The 23,793-nt window shown below is 37.8% G+C and overlaps 1 protein-coding gene across 1 annotated transcript in view; it reads left to right on the top strand.

Moving 5' to 3' along the window:
* Nucleotides 1–4,504: 4,504 nt before the first annotated feature.
* Nucleotides 4,505–23,793, top strand: part of LOC105221240 (zwei Ig domain protein zig-8) — a 127,719-nt gene continuing 108,430 nt past the window's right edge. Inside the window, exon 1 of the mRNA XM_011198037.3 lies at nt 4,505–7,152. Within this exon, the coding sequence (XP_011196339.1) occupies nt 7,071–7,152 (82 nt within the window). The 5' untranslated portion in view covers nt 4,505–7,070. The remainder of the gene's footprint in view (nt 7,153–23,793) is intronic.

The raw sequence follows: 23,793 nt of genomic DNA, 5'->3' as shown, positions 1-23,793 counted from the left end.
TGGCAGCAAAGCCAAAAATGCTAGTGATAAGCACTTGAAAGAGCACAAAGCAATAAAAACAGCAAAAAATGGGACGAGCATATAAGCATGAATGGGAATTAAGAGTGGCATACACTCGCACACACAGAGACACAAATGCATGCGAGTGTGTGCGTGTGTATGTGTGTAAGGGCATAAAAATGAGCATAGCTATGCATGACCAGCAGCACATCAACGCCGGCAGCGCGAACACTCATGCATACGAATGTATGCAAGTTCAGATTGCCCTTCTGCCATCCCTCAGGATGTGCCTGTGTTTGTTATTGTTGTACGTTCGCAATTGTTTCGTCGACATTATGTGTTGTTAGAAATCGCTTTAAACGCTGCTTTCGAGTTGCTTGTTGTAGTTGTTGTGCTGACTTGCGATTGCCACCGAGTGATTTCATTGCCACAATGGTGAGCAAGTGTCACTCTGGCTTGCGAGAAGGGAAGGGAGGGGAAGTCGCGGAAGTGCAAAACACTGTCAAATTATGCGTGTGGACTGCTGGTTACTGGTTACTGGTCCTGTTAGTGCGAGTGCCAGTGAGTGTGTGTCAGTTTGTATGTGTGTACTCGTTCATTCATAGCTCAAAAGGCAATTGTCTGTTTGGCTGTCAGCGGTTTTTTGCGTTTTTGCTTCACCGCTTTTCTTAACACGCACAGGAGTGAGGCGACGACCTTCCGCACGCACTGAATGAAGTGGGTTAACCGGCCCAAGCATACAGACCCGTGTGTGTGCGTGTGTGAGTATCGCCGTCATCTGAGATTCTCACTTTTGATGAGGGATAGATAGTTGACTCTTTTATTTTACGATTATTATGTGTGTGCCCCTCTGCATGTGGGTATGTGTTTGTGCGTGGGTAAACAACGGCATAATAAGTGGAGTGCATGCCACCCCCCTCTCAGACTCAAAGGCTCAAAATGTCAAATGATAATTCGCGAAAGCTCACCACTACAGACCAAAGTGGATGAGGAAGGTGAGCCAAAAAGGGAGAACGTAAAGCGTAATGATATTTAGTCATAAAAAAGCATAATCAACAACAACAACAATGGCAAGCGTACAGCCATTGCGTAAAATAATAAAGCAATAGAAATGCGTTGATGAGTAAATTTGCAGTTCACAATTTGCTTTCTTTTCTCTTATTCCTCGTGTTGTTGTTGGTAATTCATTTCAATGACTCGGTCATTAATTTTCATGGTTCTTGCGCACACACACTAATACATATTTACGCGCCAATATAAATGAAGTTGTGCAGTGACTCGCAAATTTTGAAGCAACCTCTAACGGTATGACGTTGGCCCCCACAAAAAGCCGTTATGATTGTCAGGTGCTGAAGCATAATGCATTTGAGTATTTTTTGCGCTGCGGCTACAGAAAGCTATAATGTCTTTTTATGATTTATGTTCTGACGTCGTCTTTTTACCTTTGAGAAATGGAAAATGGAATCGGATTTGGTGAGCAATAATAAAAACACTTCTCAGCAATTATTTAATTTATTATGATTGTGTTGGAGTGTGGGGCGTTCAGCAAAAGCGAGCGGAACGGAACGGCATGATAAGATTTATGAAAATCATGTTTTTTGTAAATTTTCAATTAATATCCACTTAAGGCTTATTTGGTTGTCAGAATTTCTATAGTTCGGATTCATAACATTGGCTCACGAATTCCTATTTTTCAATTAGTAAAAGGCTTCTGGAAATAATTGTATATTTTTTTATTGATACTGAGGCTGATTGCTATCTATTAGGCAATATCAATAATGCTCTCGGTGTAAATAAGAGTGATCTATGTACCTACTTGTGGATACGTTTTAGTGTTATGAAGTCAGAAAATTTGCCTTGAGGATAGCATTCCAGTATACTCCAACAGCGACGGCACCCCACCAATTCGCCTCAGTTCCGGGGTGCAATCTATATATGTCGCGAATAAGTCAGGGTTCTGACTGAGTCATTTGCTGGTTACTTGGTTAGTAGCCGAAGATTCTCTAGTTATTGAAAGAAATCTCGGAAGATCTAGTTAAAAATAACATGTAAATAATGGTAAGCAGCAAGATCAAAATATATATGTATGTAGGGTTATCAGCAGTTGAGGTTCAGAGTTGCTTCTGGTTCACGATAAAACGGTTGGTTATTGGACACTTCTCTGAGAACACAATAAACTTCATAAATAATGCTTCAGCATTACTTCCGACACACATCGTGTTGCTCTCGTGTTGATAGTCACATAACCTCATTTGCCAACACAGCTGGAGTTCTTAGAATCAGCGTTGTCATTGTTCCAGCTTTTGCGTCGCAGCACATTTAATAATAAGTTCGTGATGAAGATGTTCTCAAGTAAATATTATATTATGTATATAAGTACCTTAAGGTTTGTATAAGTATATGGTGTAACATGTGCGCATACAACTTGTAACTGAACTTAACTTAAGTAGGTAAATAGTTGGCAAAAAGAAAACGAAACTGAAACTAAGTGTAACAAATGATATGGATGGCGAGCGGGTATCAACAAAATGGCGGCGCACACTTTTTTCAGGTAGCAGAAAAGTGAAAGAATACTACTAATAAACTACTCGCAAAAGTTGCTTGTGCGAGAAAATTCTAAACTTCGTCGTGTTATGTTGCACTTTGTTGTTGTACGAATATAGTTTGTAAGAAACCCTATTAGGGTGAGGAATAAGTAACTAGCACATTTATCGCCTCAAACAAATTGCCTCAATTAAAAACTTTCACTTGCAGCGCAATCGCGAAAAACAAATAGCAAATAGAAGGAAGTCTTGCGCTGCTTATGGAAGTTCATATGTGTGTATGTTTCCAGATAGAAGGGTCTACAAGTGTGTAGGTGTGTGTGTCAATAAATTAATGCACACTTTATTCAGTGTTGTAATTATTTATAGCAATTAAGTTGTGTTATCGCTTAGTTATGTTAGCGGGAGCCAAGCTTCTAGGTAACAGCGAATACTTGTACACAAACTCAGAATCTGTCTTGCCAGCATTTGTTACTATGAACAAACTCAGAATCTGTCTTGCCAGCAGTTGTTACTATGGATTGAGCAGGCAATTTAAAATAAAGTCCTCACTTGACGAACAAAAAGTAAACTCTACAAGTTCCTCATCACTCCCGTCCTGCTTTATGATGCTGAAGTCAATATCCGATGAGAAGGCACTAGAAGTTTCTGAGAGAAAGGTTTTACGGAAGATTAATGGACCTTTAAAGGTTAGTAAAGGCGAATGTCGCAGACGATGGACCGATGAGATAGTACAGCGAATAAAAAGACAGGGGCTACGCTGGCTAGGTCATGTTGTCTTAATGGATGAAAGTACTTCAGCTTTGAAAGTGTTCGATGCAGCAACCGCACCCGCGGTAAAAGCAGAGGAAGAGAAAGACCTCTACTTCCCGTTGGAAGGACCAGGTGAAGAAGGACTTGGCTGCACTTGATATCACCAGTTGGCGGATAAGGAAAGGAAAAATTAATGGCGGTTGTTAACGCGGCGGTAATCGCATAAGCGGTGTATGCCAATAAAGAAGACGATCGGTATAAATAAGTCTAGGACCTCAAAAGTGTCCTATAAAGTATCACCAGAGTAATATGGTCATGTGTTGAAAAGTTGAAAATAACAGTCTAGTAAATTCTTTAATTTCCTTTTGCGATGAAAAAACTACAACTAATTTGGTTATTTTGAGCATATTTGAATGAGAAATTTAGGGATATTTTCTCTTTGGTCAAGTGTGGTGAATTATTTTAAGTTTTCGTGGAGCTCTCAAAGAGAAAAAAGAGTTCGAAAAATGTTCACCACGAATTACCGTTATAAGAGATTTTGTGGTTGGTTGTCAGAAGGTTCGAGAGAATATTCGAATATTTCTTTAACTGACCTATGACAGCTAAAAGTTGTTGACGTATTTCTAAAAAAATCGCAAGAAATAATTAAATTAATTTTGAACAAATAAACAAAAAATTGTATATTATTTTCCCTCTTTCAAAATATGCCATGTCGTGGCATTGTTGATATTTCAAAAATAGCATTCACTTCCAAAACAAAACAAATTTAAAGTAATTTTTACAAGTTTTCAATTAAAAACTGTATTTCCGTTTTCAAAAATTTTATAAATATCAAAAAAATTCCACCGGTATCCACGAAAACGGCATACCACTGCGTTTGCTGTTGTCTGTTTTCGAATTCGTTACTCTTCCGCCTAACTCTCTGTTGCGCTCTTCCACTGTACTCTTCGCACACTTTCGAACCATTTCGAAGACCATTCGAACGGTGTTTACTCGTTGTTGACATGTATGCAGTTCGTCGTTTCCCATCACAAGCGACACGAATCGTACACGGCTCGTGTACTCGTTTTTTTCGACGCCCCTCTTACATCTGCCACAATGTACGCGCACCGACTTGCCACGAAGCGGCAGCTGTACTGTGCCGCGACAGGCTGTCAGCTATGGCCGCAGTTGGAGCTGGTAGCCAGTCAGTAGTTTCATACTGTGTGTCGAGTGTGTTGCACGTATACGCGCGTTCGTGGCGGAAGCAAATGCAAGCGAAATTAATTTTGATTTAGAAATGCACCAAATTGTAATTAAGTAACAGCAATAAAAGGTACGAAAAGAATTGCAAGTGGAACGGTGATCTTTAATAAAAGTTAAATAAAAAAATTTAAATGAGTTTGTGGAGTGACAGCCTAAATGTAGGCATCAAACTTGCAACATATTTGTGGTCTAAGCGTAACTCAGAACCTGGAGCTTGCTTAGCGGCTAGTGTAGTGTGCTAGTTAGTGGCAGTGGTTTATTTCAAACTCACACACAATGCAGTACAGTTACAGTAACTTTGTTGCTGCCGTTACTTCAGGGCGTTAAATGCTGTTGCCTACAAGTAGGCGCAATAAGATAAATGACATCGTGGCATGGTTTTGCCAAAACAGTGTTGCCTCAGCATGCCTGTGCAGCTGAAGTAAATAAATGAGATTACAGTCACTGGCAGGTGAAGTACCGAAAAACACCCAAAAAATTTGAAGCAGAAAATAACAACAAAAGCCAAACTCTTATGCCAGCCAAGGTAAAAATAGCGCAGTTTGCACGCGAGATTGATATAAATTAAGTGCCATTTATGCTTGAAGTGAAATATTATCCGGAATAAGTAAGTGTTATAAATGGTGTGACATATTTTTCGGCGCCACAACAACATAACTGACAATAAAAATAACGAGAGCACCGCGACAACAACGACAATCAAAATATGAAAGTGAGCAGCTTTGTCTGAATTAAAGTGGCACATATAGATTAATTGAATGAATTAGAAGTGTTGATGGTGATTTTAATTGAAATTGAAGGCGGCTACTATGGGTTGGCACTGAAAAGTATGCAATACCGAAATGAGATTGTCAAATTGAAGTGTGACAAAATGTGGTAAATGGCAAAATTGCAAGAAATATTGAACGGAAATCATTTGCATAATTTACATTTCGAGGCGTTCAAGCGTTGAGGAGTGCAAACACGAAACACGAGCGAAAAAGAGAAAGTGAAATTAATTGGACTAATAAGTGGTTATGAAGAAAATTTATGCAATGTCAAGTTGATTAATGACAATACAGGTGGTGGAAGTGTTGTTGCATATTCATTTGTACTCAGCATTTAACAATAACAAATGTTGTTTTGAAAGTGCAACAGAAGCTTTAACGAAAGCCATTGAAGCAATTAACTAAACATAAAGAGTTTGTTCCATAAAAAAACCAGGTGTTAGAGATTTTCATATAATACTGTTACAAATGTAAACTAAGAAAGGGAGTAAAAAATACTCACACATCAAAAGAAATTCACTTTGACCCATTTCGAAGATTGTCGCGTAAACACTGTAACGCGCCGAAACGCGGTTAACCCGCCATTAAAAAGCACAATTGTGTGTTTGTAAGCGAAGAAATACAAAAACAGAAAGTAGAAGCAGTGGTGTAAGAAAACTGTGAAAAAATTGTGAAAAAACGAAATCACGTAAACGGGCGCAAAAACAAAAAAACATTACACCTACACCGGCCACTCAATGGCAGCAGCAGCGACAGCAACGAGCGCTTGAAGTCGAGTTAAGTGCTTACTGCGCGCCTAGAGGTAGGCAACGAACAGCGTGGCAGCTGGCAGTTGGCAGCTGAGTAACGGCGCGTGAGTGGCGTGGGTAGCGCTAACTGTAACCAGCCAAAAACAGTCTACAATTCAAGCATTCGCCTGCCTGCTCGACGCCTGACTGTCTGCTTGGCTGCCCACCTTTTCACCACTTGGTCGCCTGCCAGCCAAGAAAACAACAAAGCGCGCACGGCGAATGAAGTGTGCAGCGCAGAGAAAAACATTTAGAAAAGCGAGAAAGTGAGAGAAAAAGGAAAACAACATTTTGGGTTATTAGTCCCGTGAGTGTTTTTTAAAAAGACCATTTTTCTGGTATTTCACTGGCACTAATTTGATGAAATCTTTAGTTGGCATTTTTCGTGCCACCCCAGTTCTCACTGAACACCACGGCTGTCAGACTCGATTTTGGCATTTTTCTTTTTTGCACAGCTCCATTTGCCCCGAGTCATCATATTAGCTGTAGCGCGGTTGTATCGGGGGGCGAAACATTGTTATGATTGTCGGAAATGTGCACAATTATTAGAGCGAAATTGAAAAAAGTGACGCTGAGAGAGGGCGCTGTGACTAGCCCTAGAGGATACGCATAAGCAAAGCGCTGATAAACACTTTAAATACTTGCTCGCGGCGCTAAAGACTATTTGGGGACGCTTGCGCGACGAGCTGTTTGTTGTTGTGCGGGCACGTGTTTTTCAATTTGCCTGAAAATATTCTCACTCAACCGTCTAACGCCACCAGCAACGAATAATCAACTGAAAGAACGCATCAACAACGCTTGGACTCGCCTCTTCGTGCGGCGCCTATTAATTCGTTGCAATTAAACAAAAGCCTTACTGTTGGCAGTGTCTAAGCGGAAGCGCCCGAGTGTGGCAAGGTGGAACTGCAATTAGCATCAAATCAAACCTTTCACACACACAGAGACAGAGACACACACACCGGTGGAACGACAAAATGAGTTCTTCAAGTTCGCTTCGGGCTGGTGGCGCGTTCAGCTCCGCGCTGCAGCTCCTGCTCCTATTGGCAGCCATGCAAGGTGAGTTGGCAAGAACATTGTTGCATATTTTAATTTAATTTGACTCCGAAACACCTCCGCGCGCTCTACACAGAGAGCCCCACCTGCGATCCAATTTGTGTTTTTCATTCTCGCCTTGGCTGTTTGACAATGTTTTAATTTGAATTTTCGCAGCGACAAGTGTGGCCTGGCTGGGGTTCCATCAGCGCGGCTCTACTTGAAATGCGGTGATGATTTTCCATAACGACGTTCGGTCTCATCCACCAGCGCACAGTCTTCCAATTTCAGCGGAAGTTATATGTTTGTTTGTATGTTTGTAAGTGAGAATTCAGCAGCGAAAGTTTTCATTTGTTTTGTTTGACTGCGAATTGGTTTCGCTTGGAATTTTTCAATTTAGCAAAGAATTCGAAATAGTTGCGTAAGAAATATTAATTTGTGTGAATTACGCAATGTCAGGCCGCCAACAAAAAGTGGTGCGAAATTCCCTTCATTAAATTCGGTTTTCGGTGAAGTAAAAAAAAAACGCTTATATGTAGCAGTAGGGGTTTCAATATACAATTGTGGTTTGTATTGCTAAATATTTTTTTTTTTGTCGAAATTTTTTGTATTTTGTCGATCCAGTTACACAATTTCAAATTAAAATATAATCGACTCAATCGACTAAAGTCTATTCTACTGGCAGTCGACACTCGCAGTAGGGGGAGTACTCGTATTAATGCGACGAACTGCGTATAAAGATGAGTGAAATATGTATATACTTAACATAGATTCTTATTATAAATTGTATAAGGCATTGATCTTAATTATTTGTCGATCATTTATTGTCCTTCTTCCCAATACTAGAAGCGTTTGCTTGTAAACGAATATATTGAATAGATATTGGACCTTGAGTATTAGAGAGAAGGGTCGATAATTTTAATTCAGGGGCCTTAATGCTCGCGGATTTCATTTTTGAATATGAAATTTGTATATACTCTCGTAATATAAACAAGTCAAAAAAGTGAGCTCGGATAATTTTCTCTCCGCATTACTTCATGTTATGGTGTTTCCGAAAGTAAACTGTTCATTGACAAAGACGGCCATTTTGGCCATTATATAATAGATAATACCTTAATATAATATTCGTATACAATGGATACAACATCCTCTAAAATGCTTCCGGCAGAAAAGATTTTACATTTTTTGATGAATGCCAATAGTAAACAGTTGGCAACCCTTCAACCCTTTTTTCAGATGTAAGCCTTACTTAATTATTGTACTTGAATCCTATATTAAAACATTTTGTTTTATCCTATCGATTTACTTGAACGAGTATTATTATAACGAGTATTAATATTAAAAAAAATATTTCTTTATTAAAATTTTGTGTGTGTATTCTTTATAGTATTTTGGATAAATAATGTTTGTTACAACACCTTATGGTTTTAATATTTAAAGATACATTCAGTATTGTATGCAATTGGTAAATAGTAATAAATTAATAGCAAATATTGTCAAAGCTAATTGGCTATATCACAGCATATATTATAGAAATTTTAATAAAATTATTTTTGAATAAATTTCTAAAATTGAAAATATATTTTAACTCAATTAAATATGCTTGAATAGCTTATAAAAGGAAATTATGTATATATATTATTATCATAAATAGGTTATCATAAATAGGTATTTTGACACAAAAAAGCAACAAATTAAAGCGTGAAAGCTTGATAGCTTTCGCAAACAGTTTCTATAAAATTATTTACTTAAATTTATGCAATCAAGAGTAACTTGAGTGCGCTCATTATGATCAGCAATTAATGTTGGTTTTTAATTTTTTTTATTTGTTGTTGATTTGTTAAATCACATGACTTAACTACAAAGCTGTTTTAACCATGCAACAATTTCTATTTAAATTTAAAATTATTGAATTTAATTATGAAAAAAAAATTCGCAAATCAAGTTTTCATTGTAAAAGCGCCTAATTATATGCAATTAAAGTTGGTTGTGAAAAAAGTCGAACTTACCGAGCTTTTTTCCGCTCCTAATTTGGTTTTTACGCGGCTGTGATTTTTGCGGTTGATTATGGCGCACAAACACACACACCTTACACACATATATATACTTAATAGTATACTCAATTCCATGCTGGTCCGTATTTAATTTTATTGGTATTTCAAGCCGCGTTGAGTTGCGGCTGAATTTGCCGATTGTTGAAATCTGGAAAAGTGTTGTTTGCGCTTTTTTGCACTTTTTGTGCTGTTCTATTCAGCAACCGCAAAACTTTTTCACGTGACATAATTTTTATAGAAAGTGCAATTCTGCGTTAGCAAAACTGAGAAGCACCTTTGTCCTTGAGATGTTATGAATTGAGTTATTCATCTCGTGGTAGTGGGTGAAGGAATTGGGATGCATAAGCTTTATTTAATGTAAATAAAAATTGCAAAAACCCACTACATACCCGCTTAGAATCAGATTTTAATAAGAAATATATTTGTGATTAGAAAGAAGATAAATATTGAATTCTTGCAACAATATAGTATACCATAAATTATAAATCCGCTGGCAATAATAATATAAAGATAACTAGAATATTTGTTTTCAAAACGTTTTTAGCTTTCGAAAACTCTATTTTCGAAACAAAATTAAGCTAGCTGAGCCTTTATAACTTGTCTCGAGATTTTGAAATCTCTTTTCGATGACATTTATATATAATTTCCACTAACTGAACACCCTTTATTTGCATTAATATGATGAAATACAAATGCATTGACATTTCTATCAATCTATCAAAGGCCTTACAAACTGCGTTAAAGCTGGCTTAATTGAGAACATGCGAGGCGCATTGGTGCTATACAACAACAACTATTTTTATGAAAGAAAATCTGGCAGGAAAGTAGAGCAATTGCAAAAAGTGGAAACAATCTTGTGCATTCCCATACACCTCAATGCGTATTGACTCGCACACACACTTACACATTGTATTCAAACAACAACAAACACACACACACATAGTATTTATTTATGCGAGCATTCAAGGCGAGCAGAGCAGGCTGAGCAGCGCTTAGACTTTCGCCCGACTTTGACGACTTTCATTGAAGCGCAAAGGACATTGAAACGGACAGGACAAAGGGTTGATTCGAGCAGAACAGCGAAATTGTTTACAATGAAACAGAAAATGGGAGAAGTGCAAAAATATGCTGGCTGCTTGTGCGCATAAAGTGTAGTGGTTATGAAGCGTAGAAAAACACGACCGACGCAAAACGCAAAAAAAGACACTTGAAAACTATATCAAAGAAAGGGCAAATGGGCAGGGGTGGTGAAGGCGGTGCAGCGTGTATGTTTGCGGCGAGTCGGGAGAGGAGGGGCGCGGCAACATTTCACTAGCGCGCCGTGGCAAGAGGAAGAGGATGAGGAAGTGAAAGTGGAAGGGACAGTAGAGAAATGAATTTATGCTTTTTATTGTCGGTTTGTGTGCAAATGACACTGACATGCAAATCTCGAAATATTCAACTTGCAACTTGAAGCATATATGCGTGTGTGTGTGCCCCACAAAAAAAACGAACACTCACACTCACGCTCATTGTTGTGCTTTAGTGTGAATGCCTGAGGTGGCAGCCAGTGAAGCATCAAAACACAAGTGCGCACTACACTGGTCAGGGCCGACACACTTGTCCTCTCTCGGCCCAAGCGCCCACGCTTGAATGGCAAGTCGCCGTTATCTGGACCACAATAAATATTAAATAAAAACTCGTGTGTAATGGTAGTAGCAAAAATAAAAAAACGCTCGAAAAGCATAGATAAAAATTGCAGTTGCGTCGCTTGCAATATTTATGAGACACGGCGCGAGGGTCCACGCAAACAGGCCCATATCACTCACTCAACGAGCGCGCGCAGGAATCGGACGCTCCTTGTGCGCCTAAATGCATGCTGCGATCGGCGAAAGCGAGCTTAAATAAAGCAACTGTTTGTGGCGCCCTTGCATATGTGTGGTTTAGATGTAGCTATACACACATATTTATATTCAAATTTGTATATGTAGGGGTGTGTGCTTTAATGACGGCCAGCTTTGATGACTGCGCTTGTGTCATGGCAGCCAGTTACGGACTCGCTCTCGAAAGTGCATGTGCACTATTTAGCATTTAATTTTGCACAAATAACAAAGCTTATTTGAAGGTTTAATGGGCATGCGGCTGGTGCAATAAATAGTTTCCTTTAGTTTATGTATTACAAAATACTATCTACAATTGCGCTATTTATGATTCTATACATAGGTTCAGATTTCACATACGCGCTAGAGAGAGTTTAGATCTTCTGAATAGACATAAAGCAATTCTCATTTCGGCAATGTCTAGCTTTCTCATTACCACCTTTCTTATGGGATTTTAGGCTTAAATATTCATTTCCATCAGATCTTTGACCAAATAAGTCCTATTTATATAAAGCTTCAGCAGCTGTTGCACGATCCTTTTACTAATTTATTGAGCTTCTTTAAGCTTTCCATTGACAGCGTCGCATTTGACATTCATGATTTATAGTGCTATAGCTTATTGTAAGATGTGTAACTCTTTGACTCTTCCAAAGGTTTTATTTATATTTTTCTTTCAAAGACTCGACTTTGTCCCTTTCGGAGTAGCGTGAGCCATGATTCTACTTTGTAGCACTGGTACTAGTCCAATTAAGATTTTGTAGAAGGCCAATTTACATTACCTGCATTATGTACGAGGTTAACTAATGGGATTTTGATTTTGATTAGGCGCCCGTATGGCCTATTGTCGCCCATATGTCAGAGAAATGTTAGACTTTTTAATTTAATAAATTCAAGGTTGACAATGTTCTATGTAAGAAAATGCGGGGAAGCCTTTTGAGTAGAAATTAGTTCTGCGAAATTTTATGAAGTGTGATTTAAATGTTAAAATTTTCAAATACAGGGTGCTCCAATTTTATGGATTTAAATAAATGAGGCCTCTTTGCTGCATATTTCTTTACTTTTCCGAGTATTAAGGCGAGGATTTCGACGTTAACACACATTTATTTAAGGGACATATCAATAGGGACACCCTGTAAATTTTTGATAATTTTGAATATCAATCACTTCACTTCAGAAGTGCAGCAAACTCTAAACGTATGATATTCCGTTCGATGTGTTGTGTGGTGCATAAGAGTCTGAATTTTGTAGTGCACAAGTTGGGAATACCACTCGTTGGACTAAGTCAGCGCAGTGCTGACAAATGTTTATTCAAATTTGGCAAAATACTTGATTTGAATAAAAACTAAATACAAATGCATTTATATGCAGCGCATTTCCACATTAGTTCCACAGCGGATTTGCCGAACTAAGTGCTACGAAGCACTCATTAGCGCGTATTCACTCGTACACACACTGACTCACACTCTCACCGCTCCATAAGCAAACATGGCAGTGCCAGCGGCCACTATGTTATGCCCGCACGTTCGCTTGTGTTTATGTGTGGCGGTTGAGGACAGCAGTTTTGTGGTGCTCCATATTTTGCACTTGATCTAGATCGGGCGACCATCAGCGATGCGACCACCACCAAACTAAAATAAGCGCCGTGAGCGGGGCACATTGTGAATTTGCACGCGTGAGCCTCTCGTGTGTATTCGTGTGGGTATCAATGCTGCGACGCTCCTTCATGCCACTTGCGGACGCCGCGAAATATTTGGTCCATTAAATTCCATAAAATGCGGAGCGCCAACAAAAAAATGTTGTTGGAATTTGTGTTGTTTTTGTTGCAGCTGCTGCCAGTCGGCACCGCTAACCGCTTGTGGCAACAATATCGTCGCGGTTTCGCTCGCTGCCAATGTGGGTTTCCAATTTCTAACTGCCGCCAAGCGCGCGCACACACGCACACCCGCACTTGCATGGAGAGAAACCGAAATATATATAAATGTGAGTGTGTGTGTTCGAGGGGTTCGTTGTCGATGGCCAGCTGCTGTGTGCCGCGTTTTGCTAGTTTCAATATTCGCGGGCTGCCTCAAGCGCTTCGAGTGCTTCTAGTTCAGTATTGGTGTAGTTTTGGTCGGGGGAATTGCAGTTACCCCCCTCGCTCACTCTCACCCACAGTTCGCCCAGAGCTGCCTATTCGAAAACCAGCCTCGATGTATTTACATTTTCGCATACATTTGTGTGTGAGCTCCATAATGTAGAAGTGAAATTAAAAGTTGGTTGGAAATATTGTTGAGTGCTCAAATTCCTGTTATATGTATTCCCACTTTCGCATATATTTTTTTATGCATTTTGCCTTGGCAACTCTACCCGCTGGTAATGTGGCAAGTTTTCAATAACTTCACGCCACATGAGTGCCAGCGCTCGTTTGCTGCGGTTTGGCTTGCCCACTCGCCTCGTCCATGCGTCCATTCGGTTAACTATTCAATAGAGTTTCGAGTATCGTTTTGAGTGAATTTACTGGCGTGAAATGAAATGTAAAAGTTAATGCCCGTTCACACTCGTAAAGCAGTGTGGCAGTTTGTGTGTGTGTGCAGTTCTGTTGGCGTGTTTTGAATAAACAATTTAATATTTCAATTTAATTTAATATAATTGAGTTTTCATTTAGAAAATGTTGAATTCATTTGATTATAGGCTCTCCAAAATATTAATAACTATTAAATCATGATTTCAAAGTCTTTTCATGTGGGCGTCAGCTATTTGTATGATAATAGTGAGCACAATTGAGTTAATATTTGGAAATATGTTCTCCTATATATATTTAAAAAAGAAAATATTTGGGAAAAATGAATTAAAAGAACCAATCAAAATTTCTGGATGTAAACATATAGCTTATAGAGGTTACCGAATAAATATTAAATATGGCTGAAAATTCGTAACAGAAATCAGAATATCATAAACCTTTCTAAAAATATTTCAAAATATTTTTTTTCCAAAAATAGAGTTATTCTAATTTTTATGAGTATTATTTTTTCAAATCATGTGGCAACGTCGTATGGTTATTTTAGTCACAAATTAGTTATAATAATTTTCTAAATTGCACACTAATAATATCCACATCTCAGTTTTATATTTCTTTATTGTAATTTTTTTTGTAAAATTCAATAATGTGGCATCCACTTTTAAATACTTTAGCTTGTGTTCTTTCTTCATTCATGCTGAAATGCATGATTTTAATTCATATTTTTTATTTTATTTTTTTGTTTAATTTAGGTGGCAACCCTAGGCTAAATTTTTGTAAGTTAAGCAAAACTTTGTCTATTTAAATATAAAATCAATTACAGCACTACTAATTTTTAACTAATATTTTCAAATATTTTAAACACATATGGCAACTCTTTTTTTATGTAAACACAATATTTATTTCCTTAACAATTGCGGTTTCTGACTTTTTCTTCTTGTGGCATATTTGTATTAGAAAACTCTTTAAATATTCCACTCGTGGTCACATATTTGTTCATAACTAACAGAGAGAGAGCACTATATTTATCTATCAAAGTACTTTGAATTAATAAATCATCAGCAGAAAACAAAAAAAATAAACAACAACAAAAAAGAAGTATTTGCACAAATCAAGTTGATTCCCACATATGCCAACTAAATAAGTTCGAGTTGCTTAGCCAATAGTGTCTGTAGCGCAGCTGAGCAATTACTGCAGTCCATTAATACCGTAATAATATCATTTGCCAGTACTTTGTTTGGCATCGCCCTCTTTGCCTCGCTCTGCGCCATCTATTATTTATGTGTGTTTTGACTTCAATTTCCCAGAGACATGCCATCTTTCACTCGCTTCGTTTATCCAGATGGATTTATTTATATTGCACTGAAATTAAAATCAACATTGCATTTGTTGCATCGACGATGCAATGAACTGAGAGCAAGCTTTGTTGTTGATATTGTTGAGATTATGTGTGTTTACCGAACGAATGTTGCCAAGCAGAAGCAGAGGAGTGCGAGTGCAAGCGAAATGCCAAACGAAAGCGAGCAACAGGCTTGAGCAACAAAACAAAAATGCAAAAACAATGCGAGCAGTTACAGTTACAGCTACGATAACAATAACAAGAGCGTAAGCAATAATTTGTAGCTGTTTGCTTATACTCTGACTATTTTTCTCCGTTATCTTTCTGCTCTGTTTTCGCTCTGACACAGCGCCAAGTGTTGGCAATTTCCTACGGCACTCAACGACTCCGCACCCCTCACACTTCACTCCCCCTCCTCCTCTAACGTTGTACATCCGGCGTGGCTTGAGGTAGTGCTGCTGGCCTGCACTTTGCTCTTTGGCATCAGTCCGCCGCCGCCGACGTCACCCGGGGCGTATGAGCAATTTGTCCGTACTTGTCCGCAGGATATTATAGTACCGTTGTTGGACACACACAGTCGGTTCGATTGTTGGCCTTGTTGTGTCCGTTATTTGATTTTGTGCTTTTTGGTTTTTATTGCCATTTGTTGTTGTTGTTGTAAACCGTTTATCACAAATTCTCCTCGCCCTCTCGGCTAATCACTACGAATGGCACACCGCCGCTCCCAGAGTTCGTTGCATGCGCGCAACGGATTTTTAATTTACAACAACCACACACGCAAACACACAAGCAAATACGCTGCGCATTGCATATAAATACCCGCGCCCTTGTCGCTGCGTTCGTCATGCGATTGCGATTGGAAACAAGCAAACAAGCGCAGACAAACAACCGGCGGGCATTACACTGCACAAACAAACACTGAACACAACAAGTCAACACAGCGGTTAAGTGCGGGTGATTTGTTTTTCTTGAATTTCATCAGCTCAGCTCCTATCAAAGTTCAGCGGATGTACACACATATACAGTTGTATGAAAGTAAGGGTTTGTGGAAGAGTTAAGTCGCCTCTTTGCGCTGATTAAGTCTGGCGTGTTTGCCATATTAGATTTAGCAGGATATTTGCTCAAAAAACAATAAAAAAATGAAAATTATATTTTTGTAAGACTTCGCGGTTTTCAAGACGGTACTTTTTGTTTATCTACTGCAAGAAATTCCAGCTCAAGCTTTCACTGCTGTCGACGCAAATCAATATCTTGCATTTTGGTCTTGAGGTTTAATTGAAAATTCCACAAATTCCCCTCACACTCCTCTTAGAGAGTATATCTCACATAAGGGCTGTGCTTAGAAAGTAATGGGAATTTTAAAATTTCGTGGGTTTGGAGAGGACAATTGTCAAACATTGTTTTCTGTTATTATTTCGTTGGTAGCATGCCCCTGAAATACGATAAATACTAAATACTACAACTAAAGAAACTGAAATTTACATTATTTTTTTTTAACCCAACTTAAAGGTAGATTTCTACATAACACAGGAATAATGCTACAAAACATCGTGGTTCACTGTATTAAAAGCTGAATGAGAGTATAATAGCGTTTGCAGAAGAGTTTTAAATGCTTAAAGGGAGAATCTGGAAAGAGGCATGTCAAATCATACAGGATTGAATGATCGGAAGAATTAAGTCCCATAATACATGGATCGTTACATTTTATTAATTATCGACTTCAAATACGGTTTCGTTAGAATAGAAAAAAGGTTCTTTCCCGATGAAATTTATGAATTTAGCATCTTTGCAAGAACTTTCAAAATAATACTTTAGAACATCCTCAGTTTAGCCCAGTTGAAAAAGTCGATATCGATAAATAGTTGATTATATTAATAGTAAAATAGTTGAATAGTTTCAATCACAGTCTCAATCTCAATCTCAATCTCATTCTCAATTATAATTATATTAATAGTTAAATAGTTGAATAGTTTCAATCACAGTCTCAATCTCAATTTAATCGCAATCTCAATTTGAATATCAATCTCAATCTCAATCTCAATCTCAATCTCAATCTCAATCTCAATCTCAATTTCAATATCAATATCAATCTCAATCTCAATATCTATATCAATATCAATATCAATATCAATATCAATATCAATATCAATATCAATATCAATATCAATATCAATATCAATATCAATATCAATATCAATATCAATATCAATATCAATATCAATATCAATATCAATATCAATATCAATATCAATATCAATATCAATATCAATATCAATATCAATATCAATATCAATATCAATATCAATATCAATATCAATATCAATATCAATATCAATATCAATCTCAATCTCAATCGCAGAAGTAAAACTTTTCCTAGAGGAGTGTAACGATATATAAGTGCACTGAAATGGTCAAAAGTGGGTTTATGATTTCATGGGAGTTTCTATCAGCTGAGACAAGTTCAAAAAGTCGATGTATCCGGCGGGTTATCCTATTGGTGAGCGAGTTATTTCACTCAATGTAGACACATATTGTTAAAATAGAGATTGGAGCACTTTGGTTAACTATCATTCTCATATGCCGTTGGCTATTAAAGTGAAAGCAAATAAATTCTAAAAGCCAATAAACAATGGTAATTTACATTTTTAAATGACAGTAAAATGATATTATTTAGTGGCAGGAATCAATAAAACATTACATAGCTATATTATCGTATTGAAATAATGGAATATTTTAACCTTTAATAAAGGTTACTCATTTGAACAAAATATTAAATGTAATTAATCATGCTTTCACTGAAGGACTATCATAATTTAAAATAACAACAACAATAAAGCATTCAGCTTTAAATGATTGCAGCATTTTAGCAACATTTTTGTTATTTGATATTCATTTAAATTCCTTTTTTACTAGTTTACATTTTTCAATGGAAATAAATCCGCCATTTAAAGGCCACTTAAGTGCGCCTATCAAAGCGAGCATAAAAATAGCAAACAACATTTGTCATTTACCAGTTCCCAAGTGCTAAGGGCAAATTAATTGAGGCTTAATATCTCGTGCTATTTGTACAGGTATATATATATATACGTATAGGATATGTATAGAGAGAATATTTTATTAATTTAATAGCATTTATTTTTCGATTATATATAATTTATTTACGAATATATAAATGTGAAGGATTGTCAATAATAATACCAACAATCATTTAACGGTATGTTGTGCTTTGTAAGTATATAGAAAGTGCTAAAAGTATTTAATTTTATTTAATTCTCTTTGAATTTTCGAACTGTTCCAAATTGAACTAGTTTCGGCTCAGTACTTCAATTGTATATTCATTCACAGCAGTCTTCCTTTCAATGAATTTCATCATGTTTATTGTAGATATTGCTTGCTACTCATGATTGTTTATTTGCTCAGCTGCCGACATTTCCCTGTATTCGAGCCAGTGCGAGCTTGAATCCCAGTGCAATTGATGGTGTCTGTGTGGTTGTTAGCCTGCGGCTGTAATAAAAACAGAAAAATATTTATAGAGTGTCAATGGCATTTGTTATTTGCATCAAAGCTAATAATACACACATGAGCGTTGCTAACTAATACAAAATACACTTGAATTTCATATTTGCTCTGTGCCACAATCACACATGAGTATTCAGCAGTCTTTATGGACTTATAAGGCCCGTTTGCATTGAGTCTATATGTATGTCTGCGTTCATGGCTTGGGGGGGGTAAAAGATATTTTTATTGACTTGCGTTAGGCCTATTTAAACAGCCAATATGATATATATTTTAACTACTATTCACACATATACATATATGTATATTTTTCTATTAATGTGGGCACTTGTTGGTGCTGGACGCTGAAGTAGTTCTTAAAAGTCGCTCGGGGGAGACATGTGTCAAAGTGAAACATTTGTTGATGCATTTACTAGATTACTGCTGCAGGGTCTAACAAACGAATATAATTTCAATACACAGCTGATATAACTTTTCTCCAATTCCATTTGATAGATTAAATAGATTCCCATATTTCTTTCAATCAAACATATTTAAGTAAATTTCCAATAAATCTTAGTCACACCTTATGGGCGAGGCATTATAATAATGAACTATAAATAGACAATATATTTGCATTCACACGCATACACACACACACACATGTCATGGTAAACACACATACAATGTATTGTTGCCGCAACCTCGTCGGCAGTGTATCATGTTAACTGTATATTAAAGACTCATTTCACTTTGCGATTTGTTTAGCCCTCCTACTTTTGGCCACAAAACTACCCACAGATTTCGCTACTATTAGTCAATAATCAAACTATTTACCAAAGCAACAACAATAGACGGGGCTTGGCTTGTTGTTGCCGCGGCTCTCATACTAAGCACAGCTAATGCACAAACTTTTGCCAATATATCACATCATGTCAACATCAGTTAACAGCGTGTACACACGTATTCCCACGCACGTAAGCTCGCGTGCAAATATTGTATGCAGAAACCAGCTGTAGCGGAGTTGCGCAGTAGGGAATCTGATACGGTTCTTTAACAATATTATTAGTTTCAATCTCAATCTCAATTTTAAATTCAATCTCAACCTCAACCTCAATCTCAATCTCAATCTTAAATTCAATCTCAAACTCAATCTCAATCTCAATCTCAATCTCAATCCCAAACTCAATCTCAATCTCAATCTCAATCTCAATCTCAATCTCAATCTCAATCTCAATCTCAATCTCAATCTCAATCTCAATCTCAATCTCAATCTCAATCTCAATCTCAATCTCAATCTCAATCTCAATCTCAATCTCAATCTCAATCTCAATCTCAATCTCAATCTCAATCTTAATCTTAATCTTAGTCTCAGTCTCAGTCTCAGTCTCAGTCTCAGTCTCAGTCTCAGTCTCAGTCTCAGTCTCAGTCTCAGTCTCAGTCTCAGTCTCAGTCTCAGTCTCAGTCTCAGTCTCAGTCTCAGTCTCAGTCTCAGTCTCAGTCTCAGTCTCAGTCTCAGTCTCAGTCTCAGTCTCAGTCTCAGTCTCAGTCTCAGTCTCAGTCTCAGTCTCAGTCTCAGTCTCAGTCTCAGTCTCAGTCTCAGTCTCAGTCTCAGTCTCAGTCTCAGTCTCAGTCTCAGTCTCAGTCTCAGTCTCAGTCTCAGTCTCAGTCTCAGTCTCAGTCTCAGTCTCAGTCTCAGTCTCAGTCTCTGTCTCAGTCTCAGTCTCAGTCTCAGTCTCAGTCTCAGTCTCAGTCTCAGTCTCAGTCTCAGTCTCAATCTCAGTCTCAGTCTCAGTCTCAGTCTCAGTCTCAGTCTCAGTCTCAATCTCATTCTCATTCTCAATCTCAATCTGAATCACAATCTTAAATTCGAACTCAATGTCTAGTTTCAAGAACGGCACAACTATTTATGCTTTTCCTACAGGGTCGTAACGATTTATAAGTGGGCTGAAATGGTCATAAGTGGGTTTGTGATTTCATGGGTGTGCCTATCAGTCAATAAAATGCAAATGTGCGCCGCCCAGTCAGTCGTACAGCTGCTGAAAAGCACACATGATGGCATCCACTCACATTCAATCCCAAACACATGTCGTGCGGCTGTACAAACATACTCAGTTACTTGTTCGAAGAAAAAATCATATTCCTCTTAGACTTGCGAAGAAAGTAATCAAACGATTGTTGTACGTGAAACCGAATGCTGTCGATGGCAGCTGGAAGAGCCAAGGAGGAATGCCATCACACGCACACACACTTAAAAGCAAACGTCACGGGATACAACCAATTTATGAGGGGTATGTGTGTGCGTGATTGTTGGGTTGGCAGTGTCAGCAGGTGTGGGTTAGAAAAGTTTCTAAGTAGAAAATGGCTTTAAAAAATTTACCGCACTTATGTGTGTATATGCATATATTGTTTATTTACGCGGAGAAAAAAATTGTTTGGAAATAAGTTGAATCCAGAAATAAACAAAAATATATTCGACTTAGCGACCAGCAGGTATTCAGATCCGCTTCATTTATTTCCGATCAAAATCATATGAAAAGCCTCCTATTTGTTGTATAAGAGGCAGCTTCAGTATATACACGATTCTTAAACATTTGAAATGACGGATTAGTTTTCTGTGTGCTGCCTGGTTTATATATGTACCTCTCTGTCTGCTACTGATAAGCATCAAATCAAAAATCGATTCAAGCGACAAATTTACAATAGGCATTTACTTGTTAACAGTGGCACAAGAGTTGTTCTGATTGCTGTAGGGCTTCACAAGGTGAGAGAAAACATGTGCGAAATTAAACTCACAAGTTTAGGGGTATTAGATCCTAGTAGTTTTTACAGACCGAATTTTGATGCATCGTGAGGAACTTAGGAAGAAATGAAAAGATAGGATAGACATGATAGAACAGAATAACAGAGAATAAAACAAGGTAAGATAGGATAAGAGACGGAAGATAGGATAGCTTAGAATAAGTAAGCCATCGAAGAATTTAGAATAGGAAATAATATCAGAGGGTTAGGATAATATGAGATGTGGGACAGATAAGATGGGATTAGGATAAGACTACATAGGTTAGCTAAGGGTAACTTAGAATAGGATAGAGGATACGATAGTGGAGGTTGTGATAAGAAAATATGGAATATTCTTCGATGGAACGATACGATAGCAATGGATTAAATATTTATTACTGCAATACATACATGTATCACACCGCTTCTTTTGGTCATAGTTGTCGGTTATTTTACGGCTACAAAGCTTCTTTTCTGATGTAGCACTTCCTGAGAAGCTCAATTCTATAAATATTGCATGGTAAATCCAATCTAACTACTCAATTGCCACATTCTATGGGTGACATGATCGCCCTATTGTGTGGTGCGAAAAAGAGCCTGTCAACGCTGTGCGACCATATTTTGTGAATTCCGACTTTATTGGCAATATTTATAGGCAAAACAAATTATTTCTCCACACATTTACGCAAGCGAGCGCGTTTTCGCAAATAAATTCGTTCGGCGAACACGCCTGATAAGCGTAATCACACATGCCAGACGTGTCTTCGCTGTTGCTCCGCACACACACACCCACCGCTTCTCCGCCCTTCCTCTCCTCACTTCTCCGTCGCCATGTGACGCACTCAAACAGCAATGAAAGGAAGTATCTCTTTTCGGCAGCGCAACTCCGTGCGTTGGCGCTGAATGACTTTACATGGGGCTGGAGCTGGTGGAAGACGACATTAAACGGCATTTAATGGCTTGTTGTTATTGCTGTTGTTTTCTTATTATTGCATTTCCTCTGCTTTTGAGTGGGCGCGCTAAGGTGAGGCGGCATCATTCATTCTTTTTCTTTGTTCTTCCAAGTGTTTTTTCATCTTTTCAATTTGTTTTCCCATTTATGTGCGCTTCCTTACCTCGGCGCCGTCGTCTACGTGAGCGGACTGCACACACTGAGCAACCAATGTCACGTCATATTTTTTGTATTTGTTGATTATTTTTCGGCAGCTTTTTGTCGCTGCCTTGCCACAAGCGGCACGTCTGTTGCCACCACATATCCTTTTTTGACATTTATATGACAGCAGCGCCAGCAGCAGCAACAGCGAAGGGACAGGGACAGTTTGGTACTGGGCTGTGTGTCAATGTGATTGTTCGGCACGCCGACCTTCGTCGCGCGGTCTTCAGGGACACACTCGCTCTTGCTTACATGCGAGCGTATGTAGCATTGCTTCTTTCGGGCTGTCGATTCTCTTCTGCCTTAGCTTGGAAATCTCGTTACTCCTCAGTGAATTCGTTGCAAAAAAATAAATTTCCTTGCAAAAATTTTTTCTTTTACTTTTCTATAAACCTTGTATTTGTGCCGAATTGCCTCGGGCCTGTCTCGCAGCACCTTAAAAGGCATAAAATTGTTTTCGTGACTGTATCAGTGCGAGAGTGGAGGCATGTTCCAGGTTGTTGAGCAGGTCTGCAGGCACATTTTTTTAGTTTTTTAATCAAGCAGCAGTGGGTTTTACCCAAGCATGTGTTGGTTGGTGTGGCACTCGGGCTGTATCCAACAGATACTTCACAGCAAATGTAAGCAATATGCTTCTAAATAAATATGAGAAATATGTGCGGCGCTTTGAAACTTGGCTTTGAAGCACCTTTTTCTCGCTTATACTCATAAATACCTGTGCAAATATAAATATCCCATGCTTGTTTGCGTTTGGGAAATTATATTTTATTCCTCATCTCGAAAATCATGCAACAAAGTAGTAATATTGTAAGTATTCTATTTGCATTATAGACTCCATTGATTGATGCTGAGTTATTGTTGACAGTCGATTTTCGATTTTTAAACACATTCATAATTTTATTGTGTGTGTATGTGTGTTTAATGAGTAAATTTACATTGAAAGCAGTTTGTAAATAACGGTAATTTTCCAGAGAAGCCAAACAGCTCATAAAATAATTCAATTGTGGCATTTTGAATGAGAAATGTTTCTATTGGTTTGAGGTTATGATTGGAAGTTATTTTATTGTAAAATGCTGAATAATACAGAAAATGTTGATTGAATGCTTTCGTGAGAAAAAAGTACAACAGAAGACTGAAGGAAGGGCTTTGACAATTATTTACCAATTTTCTGTAAAACAGCATTTTATTAAAGTGAAGCCTCTTATGGATCATTATTAGTGGTTAAACTTTAATGATGAGCAGAACAAGATAAAGAAAAAAGAAAAAAATATTTATAAGATCATTGTAATTCAAAACATAAAAATCGTTCTCCTCCAACTCACCTCATAATTCACCATACCTAACTTTAACTCAAACTGAAACATATCACGTGTATTTAACTTTGTGACTTATTACACAAAATCTGAACTCACCACTTTTAAATTCACCACACCAACATTCACCATACCTAAATCCACCACACCTGCGCTAACAACATTTTCTATGCT

The sequence above is a fragment of the Zeugodacus cucurbitae genome, chromosome 6 (assembly GCF_028554725.1).
Source record: "Zeugodacus cucurbitae isolate PBARC_wt_2022May chromosome 6, idZeuCucr1.2, whole genome shotgun sequence".
Taxonomy (NCBI): Eukaryota; Metazoa; Arthropoda; class Insecta; order Diptera; family Tephritidae; genus Zeugodacus; species Zeugodacus cucurbitae.
The sequence above is the reverse complement of the archived record's forward strand: the minus strand, read 5'-3'. Positions and strand labels throughout refer to the sequence as shown.